Genomic DNA, 24,837 nt, shown 5'->3' on the forward strand with positions numbered 1-24,837 from the left:
GCATTCATATTTCTCATCCCTAAGCAAGTTAGGTAATTTTTATACGCTCTTCTGCACAAATTGCGCAATTCATTGCAACAATATGCCACAGTTACACTTTTTTCTGTTGAAACTTTACCTTCGATAATGCTTTCTTGGTAACGTTAGACAGAGATCGTTATTTACTGCATCTGTCAAAATATGGAAATGTTTTGGATTCAGGAGAAAGGCGGACTTCTTTACTGGATCGGCTGCAATTTTCACTCTAGTTCTGTCTCTAATCTATGTTACATCAGGTACATAGAACTTATAAATTTTGCTTTGGCCGTAGCCCGCTCATCTGGCGGACTTACCCGCTAGTGTAAAGACGAACAACCGATTACTTTTAAGGCATCGATATGTTAACGTTGATGGTAATAGTCTTCATGAGTTTCCGAAACAATTCAGATTGCAAGAGGGAAAATTTGTTTGGTCTTTTGCTTCGAAAGATGTAAAGAACACTATAACATTTTTACTTTCTTGGCGTAAATTGTGGCTTACGATCATGTTCGTAAATGAAGATTTTAGTTGCGAAGATTCGCTTGATTTTAAAACATGTGCGGTGTCTATGGCTGGTATCTTAGATTTGATTACATATTTGAAGAAGGTTAAGTATTATGAAGAATAAGTGCAGATTGGGTGGATGTAGACTATTCCGTTACCATCACACCCTCTGAAAAGACAATGAAATAATCAGACATCTACTGGAAAGGTTAAAGATACTGAGGAGGAGTGGAAGGATGAATCTGAAGATGGCATGCAGAGGAACGTAGAAGTTAAGGAACGTGGAAGGAAGCTCTCGAAAGATTTCGTACTTTCATAAGATTTAGTGAGAAGAAGCTTTATCGAATACACCACGAATTTATAAAACTACGGTGGCAATCTTGTAAGCAAACAGACATTCAAAATCACACTAAGAAATTGATAAATTTCATATGATAATAAATATGGTAAATATAAATGGTTGCTTAATTTTGTTTTTCTTAAATATATAATAATATCAATATGTTTAATTTTAAATAATTTGTACGATTTTCGATATTACTTGTTATTTGCGGCAAATAGATTAAAAAAAGACCGTCTGATTTCGCATGCTGAAATTTCTACAAATGGCATCACAAAATATGAACAAGTAAGTTCTAGAAATATATATTCGATTATCTGGAAAATTTCTTCTCAGTTGGCGAGGTCCCATTGCTGCCGGTTAAAAAGGGATTCTACTGTATTACTTTCTTTCTGTTGTTAATATGTCTTGTCTTCCTCGAAAAACAGGCTGATAAACACCATCTCCAAGTGGACCAGCTGCTCTGTCGGTGAAAGTAAAAAAAGTCATCTTGCATGTCTAGCATATTTCCGAAAGCAGAAAGCTCAGTGGTAGACTAATGCTAGGATCAACATCCCCATTACCACAAACTGCACGAAGTGAACTGAATAATGGAACGGAATGTTGCCGAGGGTACACTGCGAGGAGAAGGACCTGATATAATGTTTCCTCTCCTGGTGTATGGTGTCCGGTCACTGTGGACCAAGTGGTACGAACAGGCTGACGTGCTGGTGTATTACAACTCACACACAGCAATGTTCCATTTTGCATGGTAAAACGTCTTATCAAGAATTTTCTTGCCGATATAGCAAGAAATTTGAACTGAGGGCTCGAACTGCTTCCAAAAGTTGGAGTTTTTTCGAACAAATAAACATAGCTGACTGACCCTGCCGTGAAGCGGCTGCAATTTTTAGACTTCATTCAGCATGACTGTTTGGCTGGACACCTCTTTAAAATCTGTGACTTTCCGAATCCTTACTGTGCCCTCTGAGGTGACCACGTCATTATGGATGACCACCATATTTCTTACTGCAAAGCTTTCCTTGGGGCTACCTTGATCGAGCGGTACTCGGAGGCAAGAAGCCGAATGAGACAATTACTTTCTTTTGTATTTCGTTCTTTATGTTTATTTGTTACACATTATGTCAAGTTCTCTGCACTAGAAATAAAAAAAATATATTCTGATTTTTAATTCCTATTGATTCAGAACCCTCTTAAAAATTAAACCCATTCTCCCATTTTCTCTTCCCATTCTTATTTTCCGGTAAGTAGGTATAAACAAATCGCAGATGTGTGATATCGAAATAGATAAGATACAACAACGTATTGATTAAACTTGAGTTATTATTTATTATATTTGTATACCGTCCTGTAAGTAAACGTGTCTTCCGAAAAACAGTCAGTTACTGAAATATGTACTTGTTATAAGCAATCACTGTGTAAAAAGCATTAAAACTATAAATTAAATCTGAAGTTACTAATTAATTTTTCCCGCTTATATTTAATTAAAATAAATAACTATTAATAAAATAACTATTATATTTTAATTCCTATAGTTTGCGTCTGAAGTACTTACTCATTTTGTGCTAGTTTAGGTTTTAGATGCAATGCTACAGTGGAGGTCAATTTTTGCTATTTACGATGTACTTCTATCTTAAAAAGCCCTCTTTTAATATTCAGTTAACTATAAAATGCTATTTAACTACGTAGTTTATCCATTATATAAGGTGGAATAAAATTACTTTCGTTTTAGTCCAGTATAGCTCTATGAGATTTTATTTAGAAAAAAAGAAAATATAACCGACATTGTAAAAGAAAATGTCCCGTTAACAAAACAAGCTAAAGATGCCCTTCTGATAAAATTCCGTTATGATATGCATAGCAAAATTCTAAAAGAATTTTATTTTATCCAAAAGGGACGTTTGGGTCCCAAATAGGATAATAGTATTGAAAATGGCATTTCGTGTTGAATCAACTATAAACGACAAATCACTTTTCAAATTATTGCCACCGAATATTATCACTTTGTATTAGAATCAAAGAAATTAAGTATTGAAGAATCTGCATGAATCTATGGATTTTTCTCTCAAATTTTGAATTACATAGTCCTCCACCCGAATTATTTATCTGTAATCCCGAATTTTTAATTTCGAATTCGTTTTATTATCTGTGTCATATTTTATAAAAGTTTAACGAATTTTTGATTAACAAACTCAGTGATTTCAAAGCGAGCCGTGGCAACAGTGTAAGGAAAAAACATTTTTATCTCTACCTAGCGACTGTCTATCAGAAATTCTAAACAAGATATGCTGTTTTTAAATATTTTAATCAATTTATATAAAGTAAGCGCCAAGAATGTGCTATTTAATAAATAAAGGAAACATGCAAAACGTTAATAATAAAAAGATTCTGTAAAGCCATCTTACTAAGAAAACTGAATACTGATATCATGAGCTGAGAAAAGACTGAGGGGGGGAACAGAAAAATGTATAACAATATTTAACGCCGCATCGGGAATTCTAAACTTTTACTGCTATGCTGCTTTTAAAATTTTTGTAATTTTGGTGTTGAATTGCAGATGACGCGAAAGGGATCTTTTAAAGTTTAGTATGGTTTGTCAGGAGAGGTTATCGATATAGATGACCTAGGTGGACCATTAAAACGTACAGATTTGAGATCTTGTGTGTTAATATTAAATGTCGTTTTTATTTACTGGCAATTAGTTTACAACATTACAAATTGACATTGCTCTTATAAAACAATTTATTCGATTTTGAGCTTGATTGTCATACCGAAAACAAAATTATACAGTCGGCCAGATACTTGCAATTATCCTGTTACCCTAGCTTTATTTGACGGTTAAAATTAATACTTGTCTTCAGCATTGTAATAGTTAATAATTCATTTTAGAAATTGCTACATTGCAATTATTTTCTCCTACTTGCATTAAAGTTGTCCAAATGGGCATACTGTAGACATTTTAATATCGATTATGAAGTAACTTCAGAACATCTGAATACTTCACAACGATTTCAATTTTAGTTTTGATGAAAATTTCATTTCTTTTGGAAAAAATAATTTTAATTATATCTCCACGTACATAAAACAATAAAAATAGCTTTCGTTCTAAATTTGCTCAAAGAAAAGCAATACTTTTCTTCAAATTAAAACAAGTAACATATTTCCTATTTAATTTTGTCACTGTTCTCTTCCAGTACTTATTAAGATTTATTTCGAAATTAAATATCTCCCAAATCTTATAGTAGCCCATTTCTAGTTAAGTGAAAACATCTTGTCTTCCACTAATTAGAATTCTTGTTGCCGCGACGGGCAGGAGAAGGCTTAGGCTTATATTTCTCGAAATAAGAAAAATAGGAAAAGATGAAAAGCGAAGAGGTGACATTTCTCTTGTCCCCTCTCTTTCAAAATAAGTAAGAAAAAACATGTAAAATTAATAGAAAGAAGAGATAATCTTACGTGTTTTTTAATCGGGTATTTAAAAATGGACGTGTCGTCACGACAGCGTTTGGAGAAAAAGTTATGCCTCGAAAAAAGAGATAATAAGAATACAGATCTTTTTATTTTCTGGAAGAAAAAGAAAGAAAGGAGGAAATGGGGTATTTTAAATCAAAAAAATTACTTAAATTAAGAATATAAGTTTTAAGAAGCACATTTGCGAAATGTCAAACGCAAATTTTAAAAACTTTAAACTATAAAATTTTGAAATGAGCATTATATGATGTTAAGAAAAAAATTATTTTCTGAAAACTGAATGACGGTTATCAAACAAAAAATTTTATCAAATATTCTGCCGACGCATTATTTGTCTAAACAAGCAATTTCTCTTTTACAGTATCACCTTAAGTCTGAAAGAAAATATTCATATTTTGCCTGACAATGTATGTTGAAAAATGATCTATGTCAATAGACCCGTTCTGTTACATTGTAAGGTATACTTTAAATTTATAACAATTATTTTAATTTGAAAACTCTTTTCTATCAATTCTTGTTTCCACTTACAACTCCGTACCAGAATGAGTTTTTAGAATCACGTTGAATGCAAATGAGTTAGAAGAAGTATTTAAGAAAAGTTCCACTAACTTCGATAGAGAGTGCTAGGAATCTTGAGAAGCGCGTGTTTGCCTTCTGGCTAAGTCACTCTTGAAGCTGTTACGCTCGGCCGTATACTACGTGCATTTTGATATTCGTCGGCTAGTTTAATTTTAAAGCCAACTACGTTAGACAATTATTTTTAGCTTCAGCTATGTCTCGTTTAGTTAATTATATTTTCGTTTCTTATTTCTTATTCGAAGTTAAAGCTCGAGAAAGGGCCGACCTGTTATTCTTAGGTGAGCGAATTAAAAGGGTATTTTAAAACCCTCTCGTGTCTACGTGTTTAGTTGTTTGAACTCAGCCATAAGCCGCTATACGTTCCCTCGACGTTCCTCTTAGACAAAAGGAGTGAAAACCCCTACAACATCTACATTCAAATAATGCCATTATATTTTTGATAAAATTAACTGCTTTATTTTAAGAAATTTTTAAATTTAAAGGTCTCTGAATAACGAGGATGGGAATATAGGAACGCCAGCATCGTACACAGTTGCAGATTCGCATTTAAATTTTGTTTTCCTAGAAAGTCAAAATTAATATTAGATTAAGATTTATTTTATATGCCGCATTGTTACAATAAAGTAACCAACAGAAAACACTCTTCTAAGCAGATATTCACAATATCCGAACTTACAAGTCTGTTTACAAAATTACTATATTAGCACAGAATCTACTTCAAATAGTTTTATTGAGAATAATTTATTGTTATCTTTATTAACATCTTTCTTGCTTTCAATAGTATTATATAAATTCTGTCTAGTTATGTTTGTCAACATTTTTCTCGCTTTCAATAGTATTATATAAATTCTATCTAGTGTCAGTACTATCCTATATAGTTGACCCTGTTTGCTTGCTAATATCTTGGAAAATTTCAATTTCTTGCAACAAATTTACATTTATTTTATAGTAATAAATCATATAACAGCACTTACACACATTTTATGTTCCCCACACAAAACCTTTTAAAGCTTTTATGATATTGTTGGGCTGCGTGGCTTTTTCTAAATAATATTTTCAAGTTGCTGTAAACAGCTAAAAATGTTCTTATACTTTTACTTAAAATCTCTGCATATAGGTTTAATTTATTTAATTATGGCAAAGCACACTAGGGCTATCTGCCTAAGGGGAGGGATGCCTTCGTGGAAGACTTTCTAAGGGAAACTGACTGGTATACACGTTACACATGGGGAAAACCACGAAAACGCTCATGCAGCCAGCCCGTTCGCGGGATTCGAACCTCGGACCGAATACCAGTGTTCAGCGACTTTACCGCTCATCTCTACATATAAGAAAACCCGCAGCTCAATTCAACCTATTAGTTAAGTCAACTGCACATATGTAAAATCAGGTCTAGGAAAATAGTCTTTTACCAAATGTTTTCAATCCCTTGTAATATATAGTTATATCTTTAATGTGTTTTTTATAATTAATGAATTGTGAATGACTTTTTAATATAATACACATGGCTTTAAGTACTAGTATAAGATCGAAATATAATTTATTTAGGAATAATATTTATGTGCTTAACTGGAATGTAAATATCATTTGTTTTTAACATGAATGCATGTCATTCATATTAGTAGTTAATTTTCGAAAACGTACTACAGAGTGTAAATTCATCACACACATTATGGATTCTACCGCAATTAAAACTTAAACTACTGTTATAAATATACTTTTTCAGCACCAGGGATGCTAGCTGCTATATTAAATCAATAAATAAATTTAAAATTTTTACATTAAACCTATAAAATAGTGTTTAAGTTATTGAAGTGTATAAAGTGTATAAATCTATCGTTTATTAGTAAGAAATATTAGAAAAGAAACCAAATTTCAGTATTTAATATTATATTATTATAGTATTCTTAAAATTACATGCAAATAGATTATGATGATTGGTGACGATTTTCAGTAAAATAGATGATAATAACCCACTTACAAATAATAACCAAATAAGGTAAACTGATTTACTGCCTTACAATCTCTGTGTTTTTTCTCTAAAAAGCTTTATATATAATTCATCTGCATTCGCAAAATACATTAAGAGAGAGATGCAATCCTAGATCCTTCATCACGCAAATATTTTTGTTCAATATACGTTGATAACGTCGAATGTTTTTGAGTACCTTGATATCTTCAAGATAGCTCAGTAACTTTTCATTTAAATAATCTCTATTAATTAAGTATATTTTCTTAAATCCCCTCCCAACTATTCCAAATCTTCCTGTTACTCACCCAACACTATCGTAGCTAACAATATCCTCACCAAAAATAAATTGAAAATGTATAAAACATTATTATAGTTTAACTTAAACTCATCACCAAACATTATATACGCCAACTGATCCTAATATCCTCTATATAAATATACATACACTAATACACAAAACAAAGCTATTCCTCTAATATATTATTTGCAGAAGACTAGGAAGGGAGTACAATATCGGTTAATGAAATATTACTATACAGCTTTTACATGCAGTATTTTTACGGAATGATTAAGAGTTTGTTAGTATATACACGCATTCCTACAGAAAGCCGAGATTTCTATCATATTCCCAAGGACTATTCCGTTTTGCTGGCATCTTATGACAATAAATATTTGTGAAGTAACAAAAAGCATGCTTTATTGCGTATGTATTAATAAAAGGTATTTAGTAGTTTTATTTGAGAGAAGTCCAATGAATTATTATTTCACGTTCAACACATTTTACGTCGAACTGATCAGCATATACTTTAAATACTCTTTTCCTCCACAGTTGCAATTTCGATAATAAATGTTTATTTTTTATCAGTACGAAATTTTTCTGAAAATATTATTCAGTTTAACTTTCAACATTCTCACTTAAAATTATATATATATAGATAAAGATTAGAATGCAGATAACATTACGCATAATTTTGAATGAAATAAAATAAGGTAAACGAATTTACTCTAGAAGAAAACATAATACTCTAGAAGACAACAAAAAAAAAAAAAAAAAAAAAAAAAAACATGAAAAGTTTTCAGATTTAACGGTCACCCAAAAGGAGTTGTTAAGTCTCTTACCTCGCAGCCTCTCATCTGCTCTTGTGCTCACCCCTGCTAAGCTTCTTTTTTTTCTTTTTTGTCCTATTAGCTTTATTATTAAACACCGTTTTTTTCTTCCTTCTAAGAAGCATTGTAATCACGAAAAATTCCGGGTACCATATTTCAACGAAAATATCCATTTTGACCGCTATCGAATGCAATTTAACGGTGTTTTTGCATGACATGTGCACGTAAGGACAGAATAAAGGACTCTTTCCCCAACGTATTGTAAAATTAATTTAAAATGGATTCAGAAGAGATTTTTTCGTAGTAGCCTCAGAACGTTGAAATTCTACGAGTATAATAGGGAAACCGGAAAGCAGTGTCGCTTTCTTACACTAAATTCAAACGAATAAAGTTTTAACAAGTATTTATTTCTAATCAATAATAAAATAATCCTCGTTATTAACAACCTTTTGCCATCTAGTGCGCAGATTTTCAATCCCAGACCGATAAAAATTAATTGGTTTTTGAGTAAAATATCTCGAAATGGTATTTTGGACATCATTCAAATTTTCAAATTTTTTGCCACTAAGAAAATGTTGCAGGGATCGGAATAAATGGAAATCCGAAGGTGAGATATCGGGTGAGTATAGTGGGTGAGGCAGTACCTCCCACCCGAAATCATTAATTTTTTCCCGTGTTCGTCTTGCACAGTGCGGTCTTGCATTCGTGTTGCAGAATAACACCTTTTCTATTGACAAACGTCAGATATTTTTCGATTAAATATTGGTTCGCTCGATCCAGTTGTACACAATAAAGGCCTGCATTAACAGTTTATCCAGGTTTCAACAATTCAAAATGAACAATTTGGCGAATACTCCACCAAACACTCAGAAGCACCTTTTGGGGATGTAAACCCTTTGTAACCCCCATTAAAACTGCCTTTTGAGTTTTGGATTATCATATAGGACCCATTTTTTGTCTCCAGTAATCAAAAAACATTTCTGTATGGTGCCGTTGAAGAAATACGTTGCATGTGATGGATCGGTTGGCTTTGTTCTCTTCGGACAAATTAAAGGGTACCCAAACACCTCCTCTGCTTATTTTTTCAATCTAACTTAAATGTTCTTGGATGGTCGACTAAGTTTGGTTAAGGGTGTCTAACAATTCCTCGATTGTTTGACATGGATTTGCTTCCACCTCTGCCCTCAGCATGTCGTTGTCTAATGATGCTGGTCTCCCTGATCGATAGGAGTCAGAGAGATCAAAATTACAGGATTTGAACTTGGAAAACCATCTTTGGCATTTTTGAACATCTAATGCATGTGGATAAACATCGCAAATGTCTTTGGTCGCAACTGTTGCGTTACTTCCCTTGAGAAACCCAAAAAGCATACACTGCCGGATATGCTGTTTTGGTATTTTGCTGGCGATTTCACCCCAAATTTGAAAAAAAAAAAGTTCAGTATTGAATTATTTAGAAGTGAGCAACTCACCACAATAACCTTAAAATGAGATAAGCAATGAGATGACAAATGACAATCAAATATCGACATACGCAAAAACGACATTACTTTCCCTTCCCCTTGTTATATAAGCTTGCTATAACAAGTAGATGTGCACCTCCCTTTTTTGGTTGCAAACGGCAGCACCAAAAGTACATAAATATATATATACCCACTCTGATACTCGGCTCACTGAGCTCAGTTTTTTTTATTCTTATATGTTGGTAAGTTGGGCGATTTTTGCTTTAAAAATGACTGAATTATGTTAGTCTTATCTTCCGGTTAAGGTTTTTATGCTTTTAGCTAATCTGTACGCAACATTTGTAGAATTATCAACAATTTAAAAGTTGTTTATGTGCGCTTAAGGCTTTTTTTATACCATAGCAGCCATATTTTTACATTTGAAACTTAGCAGAACTGTGAATTATTTCTTTTTGCACTTTCAGTATCTTTTTGCCGAGTGGGACCAAAAGGAAACTTTTAATTTTGTGCACCGAAAAATCTGCCTTCTTGCCTGCTCTCCGAATTGCTTCTTTTTGCGTAGAAACTGAAATTTTAATTGTAAAAAAAAAAATTTTCATTGTTTTAACTGTATTTGGTGTTTTATGATTTATTTGGTGTTTTATGATCTTTCAATTTTTAATGAAAATATTGAGAGTTTTTATGCATTTTTGCCTAGCCGCGAAATGAAAACAGAATTAATTGAATGAGAAATTTGAGGAAGTAAGTATTTCATATTAACAGCAAATATTGTCGTCAGTCAGTCTCTGAAAGAAGAGAATTTGTACGAGTAGCGCATGCGCATTAGGTAAGCGGCGCTGAATCGTCTATGAAAAGCTGTTTCTTTTTTATTTGTTTATTTTCTTTCATACATCGTTTTAGCTTTATTATAGTATTTGAATAGAAGATGTGGCAAAGATTAGACAATTCTTCAGGTAATATCATTTTCATGCATTCTGTGTTATAAAATGAATGAGATGTAACGCTATTAAGTGAACCTAGCGCCTGAGTATCGCTCGGTAAATAAATGTAGTGAATTTTAAAGAGTGCATTTATTCTTTGTGGGTTATTCGGTATCGACGAAGTAGATTTTATTCAATTCAATATGTTTAAATGAAATGCAGGAAAAAGTGCACATAATTTAATATTCCATACAAGGAAGTCATGTGGTGTACACATCAGCTTTTTTTTTTCACTCTTATATCTCACACAGTTCAACAAAAAAATCACAAAAATTTTTTAAAGCTCTGCTTATCATTCCCGGTGCAGAGTTATTAAGTCTTGGCATAGAGATTCATAAATTTTTCAGTCTTTTCTCAGTTCACCATATCAATACTCAATTTTCTTAGTAAGATGGCTAACAAAAACATTTAAAAAAATTTTTATGATTAAGTTTTTATATGTTAATTTTATTTATGAAATATACTCTTAATATTTACGTCACATAAAACTCATTTCAACCGCAAAATTACAAAATATTCAAAAGAAGCATATCTGTAGAATTCGCAGTAGAGTATTATAGGACGTAATACATATTTTCATACTTGCTATATTATTTCATTAAAAACTAACCGCTTCCACAGCCATCCGCTAAACAATTATCATAAAAAAGTAAATAATAATTTTAATGAGTCCAGTTAGTGTACCAGCCGAGTTTTTTAATTTAAACTGAAAGATAAATATTTTACATCTTTCCGAATGGCAACAGTTTCGAGCGCTGGAGATAAAAGTGTTTTTATTTCGAATAGTGTTGCCATTTCTCGCTTTAAAACGGTCGAACTTGTTAATCAAAAATTCATTGAAGTTTTACAAAATATGAAATAATCTGAAATTGGGCTAAAATTATTTAAAAACAGCATCTTTTAGAATTTCCGCTAAACCGTCTCGCATGCTGGAGATAAAAATGTTTTATTCCTTACAGTATTGCCACTGCCCGCTTGGAGATTGTTGAGTTCTTTAATAAAAAATTAGTTAACGTTTTACGAAATATGAAATGGATAATAAAACAATTCCATACTTGGGCTTCCAGGTGCCCATATTCGAGTGCAGGATTATATTATTCAAAATTTAATGAATCAAGGTACCGTTGTTTTTCCACAATGCGAGAAACATACATTCATGTTGCTTCTTCATTATTTAGTTTTTTTTAATATAATATAGGGCGATAAAATTTGGTGGCAACAGTTTGAAAAATGATTCAGATATTTAAAGTGATTCGAAGCAAAATGCCATTTCGAGACTAATAGCCCTTCAGGACTAACACCAATTTAGGCTAAAGAATAATAAAACAAATTCGAAATTCAAAATTCGTGCTTAGACATGTTTGAGTAGAGAGCTACGTTGCAAAAAATTTGATGGCTCGAAGTACTGTCGGTTTTCACAATGCAAGGCACATACATGCATACAGATGTTAATAATATATTGTAATTTATATAAAAATATTTGTTAAGTGGTTATACAAATTAAAATATTAAGTATAAGTATTAATATCTTACCATCGTAACATTCTTCATCTCTTTCACAAAGTATCGGGCTAAAGAGGCAACCTGCAAATAAATAAATAAATAAATAAATAATGGAATAAACATTGAATACTGAAAATGATTACACAGAAAGAAAACAGATATAAAACGTGCAATGAAAGATATAAATGAAGAAGCAAATTAAAACATGTATGTTTTAAAGCTATCAGAAACTAATCATGAGATGACTTTTTCACTGCAGCGAAACTGATGCATTTCTGTAAAAATATTGCCTCGCTTCCAAGATTATTAAAACATAATAAGAATTCGAAGCGCAACAGAATCATGCATAGAAAAAAATAACCACTAGAATTTCCAGTTAATAATTTTTAAGTAAGGAAATAATTAATTTCATGTTTTTATTAATTTACTCACAACGCTTTTTATCCAACATTTAAAATATGAAGAAGAGAAATGAATAAAAAATATAATTATACTTCAAACATGATTTTAACACCTTGCAGCAACCTGAAATTTTAAATTAATAATTTTATCACGTGAAGTGGCTTTCAGTAAGATATTCTCGTTTAAATTTATTTGCAAATTAACACATTAAGTGCTGTTTTCCAACTCTTATGCATATTAAAATGTCATCAAATTAAACGTTACCTATAAAATATCATAAGTTTAAAGTTCCTGCACGATTTTCAAACATGATTTCCCAGTATTGCTGTATATCGTCTAATGCAAGCAAAAAAAAAAAAAAAAAAAAAAAAAAAGCTTAACGAAGAGGAAATGTTTGGAAGCAAACTTTGTCTTATGCGATAAGCAATAAATCACAAATGATTATCTCTTGACTGCCGATAGATGCCATTATTTTCGAAAATAAATGTTGTGAATATTTTGAGAAATGCAACAAAAGGTTCTTTTTATAGCGATTTTGATGAAAATAAACCGAGGTTCTTTTATGGCATTAACAAGGCAAAATGCGATTTATAACATAAGCACTACGTATTAGCAAACTTTTTTTTTTTTTTATGTCGGAAAAATATACAGTTTAAATTTTACAAAAAAATTTAAACTGTATATTTTTCCGACATTATGCAAAATTCATCCATTTCATGCATTCTTCAAACTGACATAATAATTATCAGTTTCTGAGAGAAATTAAAATTCGCTCTTGTTTATTTAACTTATAAGGTATTGCTCCCACCTTCTTGGCGTGCCCTCGGGGTGTAGTGGTTTTGTACGCTGGACCGGTATTCCAGAGGTCCGTGGTTCGATTCCCAGCGAAGACGTTACTCATTTTTCAATCTCTCCAGCTTGCAAAAATCCTAATGTCTCTACAGTGGCGCCCATCTAAAAGGGTGTTGGATGATGATTCTCCACACCCAGGATTTGGCGATTGAGTCCTCTAAAAAAAAAACAATCGCCGTTTAAAAGGGGTAGTATATAAGGTATTTCTCCCACCTTCGTAGTGTGGTGTTTTGTACGCTGGGCCGTAATTGCAGAGGTCCGTGGTTCGATTCCCGGCGAAAGCGTTGCTAATTTTTCCTCTTGCCTGCTTCCAAAAAATACCTAATGTTTCTACAAACTGAATATCACAAGGCATGTGAAGGCAACCGGCTTAAGGTTCGATATGGCAGACAGGTTGCCTAACGATTTCATGGATGACTTTCTAAGTGAACTAGCTCGTGTTTACATTACCCTTCAGAAAATCTCAAGAAAACACTCATGCAACCAACCCGTTCGCCGGGATGCCAACTCGGGTTGAATTGCAATTTATTCAGCCACTAGTGGACATTGCAATTTTTTATCTAGATAATTCAGTTTTAAGGTAAAAATAAAGGGATGAATATAAAATAAAGATTTAACTTCGTACATACTACAATGTTGGAGGTTTAACAGTCCAAGAAACTTTTAACTCATAATATGTTGCCAGAAAATTTTAATGCATAAATAATGAAAGACGCTTTAATTATATACAAAAAGGGAAACAATTTTTATGCAATATATATAGTCATTATTAATATTATTTATATTCCTATCGATTACTTACTACATACGAGTGTGTGTAATTTTTATTGTGAGTGCGTGTCTATGTGTGTGTGTGTAAACATTTGAATATCTTTTTGGAGCTTTTCGATTTAACAACAATCGTCAATGAATGCATTAATAATAGCTATTTTCCTGGAAATGCGTTGACATAAAAATAACTGTACGAGTTCCAATATGACATAACAAATATTTCCAAAGAACAAGTTACTACAAAATTTTGAGTCCTGGTAACCACTTATGCACTTGGCTTCAAAAAAAAATATGCTAACTAAGCCTTCTTCAATTAATGTTAATGGATTTCATCCCCTGAAGATTTCACTTTTTCCAAGATTTACTACGAACTTCTTCAAGTTTAATTAGAAATTCCTTTTAAAATATTACATTACTCCGCTTCGTCTTTGCATAAAAATAATTTTTAGCTAGAATTCGCCTTATTACTTTAGCATTTCATTCCGCCGTGAAATCATGAGCTAAATCCCTTTAAAAGGAAAAACAGGTAAGAAAATTCTTAACGTGCTTTCTTCTACCTCTTCGAATACGGCAATCTTTTCCGTAGAAAGGATCTAAAAAACAAGCTTCTATCTGTAAAGAGAGTATTAAGTTACTCGAAACACTTTTTTGATTCTTTGTTGCTTTCCATCCAGTCCATTTAACGAACCAGCGATTTTGCAACTCAACTCAAATCTTCTAAGGCGGTTTATTGTTACAAAAGCGTGGCATTACAAAACGTTTCCGAAAGCGATGTGGAGGAGAATATAATTTTTAATAAGCTTCCATCGCTTTTGGACAATTAAGAAAGAGTCAAGGAGGTTATAAAGTCTCTACCGATTTACAGAACATTTTTTAATCACAAATAATTATTGCATTGTTATTAATATAAATTCTAAGCATTTCCATGAGAAAATATTTTTATAGAAATATTTCCAGAAAGTGGTGTCTCGTTTCCCTACCAAAGAACGCCAATGCATTTTTTATATAAAAGTTGTTCTGTCTGGCATATAACAAATGAGTTGTCTTGGAGTTCCTTTGAAAATAGTTTGATGTTCTTGTATGTTGGATCAAAACGCACAAATTTGCACAAATTTTATGTTTTCTTGCTTAAACAAGACCTTAGAGTAAAGAATCATTGAGCCATCATAAAATTGTTGCAAGAAAGAAATATCTTGTGAAGTATAACAAGATTACGAATCAGAAATCAATCTTTAGAATAGTCATTCTGAGAAATATGCAGTTTTATATTTCTGAAACTGGCATTGCAAAATGTGATTAAAAGAATACCTGTTATGGGAAAAGGAAATTCGAAATGTTTTACATTGAATATTCTACCTTACACCTTTGTAACTTCCGTATTCATTAGTATAACTGTAGTATTTATTTTCGACAGAAATATTTGTTACGCATTATACGTGATTTAACTGCACAGAAGTTGGTGACTAAATATAAATAATTGTTTTTTTTAAACAAGACATCAGTAAATACACTTGCATTATACACACTTCAGGAGTGTAAACAAGGCCCCTGGAAGAACTAATCCAAGGCTCGTGAAATTTGGGAAATGCAATGAGAATAGTTATGGCTGCTCTCATTGACGAATGCTCCGCATTATCTCATTTAAAATTTCTTATGGAAAAATATTGGCGAACACGTATCCTAATGACCTAGTGATCAACAGGCTGACATTTGGTAAATAAAAAAAAAGTGCTTGTCACATAAGCAAACCAAGCAATGTTTTCTGGTTTTTATTTATTTATTTATTTTTTTGTAAACCAGACAGAATTTCTAGAAAAAAAAAAAAAAAAAAAATATCACGTTAAATGGAAAATGGAAATGAGGTGGGAAAAAATTTATTGTTACTTTAGTTATTATTTTGAGCGTTAGTAGTGACTTCAATAACTGAATTAATATGATTCAGAAAGGTGAAAAGGAGAAGAGGGGGGGGGGAAAGGACAAAAGGAAAAAAAAAGTGCATGTGGCGTGGACGCACTCAGCTAATCAGTGTTTGCATTTACAAGTGTCACAAGTTTCCAAGTATCCGGATGATCATTAATAACACATGAAAAAAGTTATTCGAGACAGATCATTAGCAATTGAAAACAAGGGTTGAATGCTTGACAGAACATAGATAGTACATTAGTTGGTCATTTTAATTGAAAGCAAATACGAACCAGTTTAGATCATAACCCTGTTTTCACATATCACAAGGAATGTGTCTGGGACAGTAGTTCTCAAACTTACAATGCGTATGGACTCCTTCCTACGACAAAAAACTGACCATGAAACTTCAAGTGAAATAGCTCTATATCAGTGCATAGTAGAAAAATTGCAAATTTAACTTTGATGTCTTGAATGGTAAATGGTGGCGAAAAAATAAAATATAAATGAAGCATTCTAATATTTCCTGTAATATTTATTGAAATTACACTTTTGTTTTAAAATGCAAGAACACATTTCCCCCCCCCCTTAATGTGATGGACGAACGTGATGGGATGATATGAGATTATTTATATTCGGCTCTAAGCTTGTGAGTAACATTCGTAAGTCTCCATTTTGTGTGTTGTGTGTTTTATCTCACTTGCCTGACAATGACATCAGAACAAGCCAACGAAATTCATCCTGGCAAGGAGAGCAAGATTGCCCTGTCGTTAGCAAAGCCTTGAGCACCATACAGGTGACAGTACGACTTCGCTCATTTTCGACCCCCAATTTTGAAGGACAACACTGTGGGGAGGACGGGTCCAAACGTCTCCTACCCCTCTTCCCCTACCATCAACCTCATGAGAGGACTTTCGGCTCACCGCTTATTTAGAGTACTCTCATGCCACTCAGACACATTTACAAACATCTATGCCTTCTCGGAGTTTCGAACCTGGGCCCTTCGATATTCCAGTAGGCTTCCCTAACCACTATACCGTCTAAGCGGCTCCATCTTGTCATGAGGCTTAATGCTGCACTAAATTGACGTCCTACTAAACAGGAAGTATTATTAAGTTTAATTAATCACCTTATAGCAACAAACTGGATTCGCTAAAAATCAGTCAGTCATATTAGCTATGTCATATTTTTGAATTCATTAAACTGGGTAGCAAATCATTATTCTTCATTTCATCAATCGCAACATTGAATCAAAGAGTACATAAATCAATCCAAACATTAATTACTCTAATGACTACATTTCATTAACTACTCTAATGAAATAAATTAGTAAACCCTGCATTAAGTGTTAACTAAGATTTTTGGCGAAAATATGCCAGCAAGCCTTGGTCTCTTCCTACCATTGCTGGTGCATTGTCGGATGCAATGGAGAGGATATTACTTAAGGGTATAGCTTTTACATCGCAAGATCTTTTCAATTCATTGAGTTTTGTTTCACCTTTTATATTAGTTCCTAAACATTTGATAGATAACAATTCTTGGGAAATTTTTCCTTATTTTACAAATCTGACATAAACTAAAAGTACAGCTTCGTTTCCTGGCAAAGTTGACTCGTCAAGCTGTATAGGGAATTGAAATGTTTTTATTTTTTACGCACTGAGCCATTTCGCCAGTCCTTCTTTGTATTGTATTATTACTCAGTGGAATTATTCTTATAGTATCAAAATTATTTAAGCAGCCCGGTGTTTATTACTTCATTTACAGTTGGTATAAGTTCATTAGTGGTGTGAGGTAATTAGTAATGTTATAAGAAGCACGTAGTCCATCGTCATCTCTCATAGATGATGTCGCAATGTTTTAAAAGAGCTTCGGCTGTTTTAAAAGAGTTTATCTTTTTTTGTCTCTTTGGATTTCTGTCAAATGTTCTTAAGCTTCATTGATTAGCTTGATAAATTTTATTGCATAGATATCATAATCCATTCTCCATAACCATCTTAATGTGTTGAGTTTCTATTTTAATTATAACAACACTACATAACAAAATACTCTAATTTAACGAAAAAAAAGTCTATTAATGGCAAAACTACGTTTATAACCTCGCCCCCAAAAGATGAAAATTGAAGAATCCTTTCTAAAGTGAATAAGAATTAAAAAGGGGAGAGGGGCTAGGAAATTTGCTTAAATAAAATTACAGCGTACATGTACGAAATCTTTTGATAAAATCGCCTTTATATTTTAAAATAATTTTATTTATTTGCGAAAAAAGATTTTAAAATGACACAATATTTTTTTTTTTTTTTTCTGTGGAATTTGACAATCAATATCCCATCTAATCGCATTAAAAATAGGTAATCTGAATTACGTATTTTGTTTTGATACTTAAGTAAAAAAAACATGTATTATATTTTCTTTTTATTTCATACAAGAAACTCCGATTAATATTTTCTTCCTATTCTGTTTTCATTTCCAGTCTTTCTTCTGAAGTTGTAAATCTTTAGATTTCTTCATTTATTTCACTTTCGCAATTTCTACTCATCAATGAGGATTAAAAGTCAAACTTCTTTTACAAAGATTCAAGTTGCACTTTCTTCTCTTCTGAATTATTGCATTTTTTTCCAGTATGAAAGGGATAGTTGTTTAATAAAACTGGATGCAAAAACAAATGAATATATTTTTAGTTCTACTAAGTAAAAAGAAAAATATAAATGATAAAACTTCATAAATCAAAATAAAGGTAGTAATCAATTCCTCCTTGATTATTTTCCATATACAGATCTTTATATTCTTGCTATTTTTTATTAGCTTAAAGTCAATGAATATTAATGCTTTTATTCCTGCATACGTTTCAAAATACAAGTTGAAATGAAATGAATAGAATCTTATAAACATCGTAATTACTGTTACAGTTACATAGTGACCGTAAAAGTTTTTCTTTTTAGACATTGTTGAAATAGAAGTTTGATATGAATTATATGGCAGACTACAATATAATCTTCTTTATAAATTACATATACTGAAGTAAAGGTGTCTGCAGTGCATGCAATGCTACATTCGGATATTCCTATCCTTACCGACTGATTATTCCGGACTACCCGAACTCAGATTGACAAGCAAGATGGATTTATTAATAGGATGTATAATTTTCTTTTATTTCAGACAAATTCTGCCATGAATACTGTGATGAATGCCTAAAAATCCACTCGCAATTTCTCTAAATCCATCGTGGGCGATAGTGGTTTTGGGGTGAGCGAGAGAGTGCTCGGGAGAAATTAGAGAAATGCTAAAAAAAATTATTGCCAGAACATTTTTAAAACAAGGGTTTAAGTATTCATTTGATTATATTACATTTTAGCCAGCCATTTCCATCAGAATCATACAAAATCATGCCTTTCATTTATGTTGGTAAAATTTTATTTAATTTATGCTTGATTTGGTTTCATTTATCTTACGGTTTCATTTACCTTACCTATTATACGAGGATACGGTAAGATTTATCTTTTATTCTGAAAAATGCATAAAATGTAAGCCAGAACCTCTAGAGTTTTAAATTCAGAAAATTAGACCAGGTTTTACACTTTACAGTGATATTTATTACGCATTACGTAGCATGTACTTAGCAGTTTCCTAAGTTTGTTATAGTAGCTACTCATATGTGAGAATCTTTAGTCATCATCATTCTGTTTTCAAATTTCGTGATGCGTTTTAATTATTAGTGCTATGCAATGTAAATGCAACAAATAGATCCTAAAATTACCAATCAAAATCAGCGAATACTGCTCATTTACAAAATACCTGGCAGAAAAAATGCAGCACCATGAAGATTTAGTTGTACAATTGTATACAAATTGCAAGGAATCCTCAGCTGTACGATTTATGTGTAAAATGAAAATTTGGCATGTAATAAGTTAGCGAGGTAAAGCAGAAGGAAAGTTAGAGGAGTCAACAGTTAGCAACTTCTGTCGCATGGAAAAATCGTTTTACGCACTATTTTTCGTCTCAGAAGCTAGTTGAGCAGAAGATGGGATACGGTATCATATTTTTCGCGATTTTTCAGTTAACAAACGTTTTAACGAGGGGTTTCGCTTTAGTCCCGCAAAAGACTAGTTGATTCTCCCTTCGTTCGCAGCTGAAACGCATCGATATGATCCACTACTTAAAAGATTTGAGAAAATGGGTTGAAAAAGGAAGTATGAATAGTGCCAAGGGTCCTGATGTGTCTGGGCTCTAGGCTGACATCAGCACGCTTGGAATGATGCATCCGAAGGCGTGCGGTGGTGGCCCTGCAAAGCATGAGTATCAGCATTATGTAGAATATGCAAGTAGTTTTGTGTGCTTCGGTTATCGTCAAGAACAATTTCTAGACAACTGGTTTAAAGTGGCTCGCAGCAGTGATGCCTTTAAGAAGACCTCCGCAATTACAGAATCACCGACTTCAACCACTGCAGTACAATGATGGCAAGATGATACATGAATGACATTCTGCAGCCTGTGGCTCAACGCTGACGTTCCGCAGCATACATTTAACGGTTATGAAATGCAGTTTTTCAGCAAGTAAAGTCCGATCGCACATAGCAATCATCAGTAAACAGGCTCTACAAGGTACTGAAATGCTGCATGGGCCACCGAGGCCCCCAGATTTTAAACCGATCGAACATTTGTGTTATTTGATTAGCTGTCATTTACTTCATCTGCCCAACCTCAATCAGAGGATGATTGAAAGCTTATCGTTATCCATCGCTCAGGTCACTATCCTCATTATGATTTCATATGTACTTCGAAGACTTGCTTCTTGTATCGCCGCAAGATCCTGCTTCCTATTGCTCACACTGTACATTCGATCGCTATATTGTATAAAAGTTTGGAAATTAAAATTACTTATTATTATATGCAGTTTCTATCTGTCCGTCAAAATTCATCGCATTTTATTCTTTCCTTCATAGTGTTGTGTTTTCTTTGTCAGGCAGTATAGTACATCATTGTTACAAGAAGGGAGGAAATGCTTTGGGAAATTTAGGAAAGGAATATTTAGAAACTAGTTTTGAAAGATCGCCAAAAATACCATTAAAACAGCACATTGTAAATTCGAGAGCAAAAAAGCCCCTTTAGTTTTTGAATGCAAAATATCACGGCAAAGGAATGATGAAGTCAGTATCTTTTAAATAAAAATTTACATATTTGAACAATGAGAGGATAAAATAAAAAATAAAAAGGGGGAGAAGAGAGTAATAAACTGGCTAATATAAAGGACTCAGTTTTGTTCTTTCAGTCGCATAGCGAATGGCGTAAATTATTAACTGTCTTGTAGTTGTTTCATTACACCATAAATTCACTAAAGTTAAAAAAAAAAAAAAAAGATATAAAAATACTACTATTTCATGAAAGTCAAAACAAATTTATAACTTTAGTTTTTAGTTAAAAATAATTGCAAACTTTAATTTGCTAATGAACGATTTCTTATCCGACAGAATATCTTTTCATATCATGGACTTATCATTACTCGAGTAGTTACGTCCATTAGAAATTCGACCTTGTCGCCGCATGTAACGTAAAAACGAAACTTCGTTTTTTTAAAGTTTCAGAAAGGTTTCCCCACGAAGCAACTGCTCCTCTCATTTTAAATTGAATTATGTCGGGATTCTACTAAACATATAAATTTCTATCAATTTTATTTCGAAAAGTATTTGGCAAAAGAGGCTTATATAAAATTATTTAATAGTAAATAAACGTTAAGTGAAATCGAGAGAGATTTCAAAGGTAGAAAACCAAAGTTGACTACAATGTTACGAATTTTATTTCTATAGGCATTTATACTACTGCATTTCTTACATTTTTCATCTTGCAAAGGAACCGAAATTTCCTTTCCTCCTTACATATTCTAAGCATCAGATTACTTATATTTAACATCGTTTAGTAATCTCTATGCTTATATACATAGCCTAGAGGTGGAATTTAAAATGAAACATGGAACATATTTTTTTAACGTATCTCAGCCATATGTTTTTTCCATTCTAATGGTACAAAGATTTTATCCATATACATTCAGTTTCTGTGCTATATAAATTTATGTTATCTATCGTTTTAAATATGCTGATAAATTCCGGAAGACTTTCAGTTATTTACATTTACAAATTGACACAATTACAAATAACTTAGCATTTTAAAAACTGTATTTCACTTAACTACATTTTTGTGCAATATCCCATAGCGATTTTTTTCTAAAAGCTCAGAACAATTAGACAAAAGCACAAATCAAATGGAAAAGCTTTAAAATTAAGTAGCAATTTTAATATATTTATTTATTCTTAGTTGTAAATAAATTTAACTCAAGTTTTTTTTGGGGGGGGGTGTTAGCTAAAGATTTATTCATATGTCACTAAAATTTGTTTCTTTACCAAAGTATTTTTCATGTAAGGACATGTGGAAATTAAGACCAGACTGCGATCAAATCAAAAGCAGAATGAAACGTTCGATTCATCGATCTAAATCAGCATCTCATTAGACAGAGAGTACGAATGTTAATTTATGGGACCCTTTCACAAATACGAAATACATTCGAAGGTCTTAAAAGAATGCTTTCCTCGGACAGCCTTACTATAGTTTGTCCAATGGGAATTGCAGACTGTGCTTGATTGACATCAGACTTAGTCTCAGCTGCCAGCTATGAATGGACAACTCACTTGAAGAAAGGGCGTGTCTTTCGATTTGCGCGCCTGGCAAACGGGTTAGAAGTATTTGGTTACCTGTGTTGCCATGGTAATAGAGGAGAAATTTTGAGGTATACTTTTTCATTTCATCTCCGTTTTTCATTTCCTATTGTTTTAAGAATACGACAGAAGATGTCGCCACTTTATAAACTTTCATCTGAACGCATCTCGAATTCCGGAAGTAATAGAAGAAGGAAGGGAAGGAAAAAAAAAAAAAAAAGATGATTTTTATTTGTGCATGCAGTCTCTCATCCACAACACATAAACATTGATCCTAGCTATATGCTTGAAAAATAAAAATAAATATCTGAACTAATTGTTATAAATGTAAGTGAATATATATATACATATGAAAATAATAATTTTTATTAAAATAGTGTATTAGTAGGTCAATTAATTAATGCTCCAAAAACTATTTTATAAAATTACATGAAAACATCTAACACATATGCATTTTTAGCGTTATATTTCGGATCTACATAATATAAATTGATATAGTTTAGGTATATTTTAATTATTTTGATTACTGTATTTGAGATATTTCATTAAAAATGAATCTAATTTGAAATCGTTAAACAAGCATAAATTTTACCCGCTAAAATATTGAAATTATTTGCAGTAATCTAATTTAGCTATAAAATAATAAAATATTATTTATGATAAACCTTATTTAATAAAAAATTTCTTGGCTCTTGTTGTTTTACGATCTGTTAATTGCATCAGATCAGTTTATAAAAATTAAGAGGGAAGTAATTAGGTTTTAATAGTGTAGAAATATATCATTCGCCAAAAGATTGAGAGTTAATATGTGGAGGAACTCTGTTTTCTGTTGTAACATAAAATAATAATAATAATAATAATAATAATAATAATAATAATAATAATAATAATAAAAACCCACTTTTTATGAAAGGATCCTTGTGCATAGAAATAAAAAAACGTATAAATTCATTTTAATATTTTGCGATAACAGAAATGTTAAAAATGTGAGAAAGAAAGATTTTTTCTACGTACATGTATATTTTTGATAAAATAATAATTAATTACTTCAATGAAATAATGGTTATAAAGTATGGTGCCGTGAAAATGTAATGACATCTGATTTTGATTTCATTTAAATTCTGCTGAAATGCTTTACATTCAAGTAATACCTATCCAAAACAAGCCACAAATACACTTCGGATAAAATGCATAGTTACTAAGAATGGTTAAGGGTGAAATATATATACATAAATGAATAAAAAATAACTAAATAATGATTTAAATGAAATAATGGTTGATCTTTACAATATGGTAACTGGTAGTTTGGCGACATTTTGGAGGCGATAAAGGTTACTACCTGGGACTTTGGTAATAATGTGAACAGTACTCAGTTCCGATTACGCATTATTTTGTGTGAGGGAAATGAGAGATCATGGGATATGTCATGTGATATTAATGGACGAATTACGGTTCTTTAATCGGAAAAGGGTGGAAATCGGGAAAAAATCTGGAAATTTTGTATTTGGCTTTATTCTGTGTTGTGTGAAACAGTGTTCGTGAATTTATGGATCCCATGGCCGTAACTAAAGTGAATTCGAAATGGGTATTTATGTATGTATTAATTTAATGTATGTGCTCATTTATATTTTAAGTAGTGTTTTTGAATTTAATTATATTTTAATTAAATGATAGTTATTTTGTGAATTTTATGTTTGTAGGAATTTGGTATACGTTTAAGTTGAAGTAAACGTGCATGGAAATAATTTAAATATTTGATACTAAGTATTTGTAACGCTTGCGGTATGAATTCGTTGGTGATGTGTATAATGCAATAGATGATTTAGAGGTAAAAGTTTTTGGATATTTTATTTATTTTATATGTGGAAATGTTCATATTTGGAAAGGGTAAATACTTTTTAACGATCAGGTAATTTCATATATGTTCTTTTTACCGGGTTTAAAGATTGAGAAAATTGTCATGTATTTTCGTGAAATTTTTCTAATTTATGAGAAAAAAAGCAGTTTACATGGATATAGTGAAGAGTGTGCGCAATGCCATTTTTGTGCAATTCTGGGATGTTTTTTTAAGTAAAAATAAGTCGACGTGTACATGGTTTAGTGATATTTTAATTAAATGATAGTTATTTTGTGAATTTTATGTTTGTAGGAATTTGGTACACGTTTAAGTTGAAGTAAACGTGCATGGAAATAATTTAAATATTTGATACTAAGTATTTGTAATGCTTGTGGTATGAATTCGTTGGTGACGTGTATAATGTAATAGATG

General features: G+C 31.9%; 1 protein-coding gene across 2 annotated transcripts in view; it reads right to left on the reverse strand.

Annotated features, from left to right (window-relative positions):
• IA-2 (tyrosine phosphatase IA-2) overlaps window positions 1–24,837 on the reverse strand; it is a 991,654-nt gene that overhangs the window by 669,291 nt on the left and 297,526 nt on the right. For both annotated transcript variants that reach the window (XM_085816984.1, XM_085816983.1), the window contains exon 2: window positions 11,968–12,018. In XM_085816984.1, coding sequence (XP_085673110.1) covers window positions 11,968–12,018 — 51 coding nt within the window. The remainder of the gene's footprint in view (window positions 1–11,967; window positions 12,019–24,837) is intronic.

Source organism: Stegodyphus dumicola, chromosome 5, assembly GCF_044657685.1.
Source record: "Stegodyphus dumicola isolate Sdum_Otavi_A_Nest chromosome 5, ASM4465768v1".
In the NCBI taxonomy this organism is placed as follows: Eukaryota; Metazoa; Arthropoda; class Arachnida; order Araneae; family Eresidae; genus Stegodyphus; species Stegodyphus dumicola.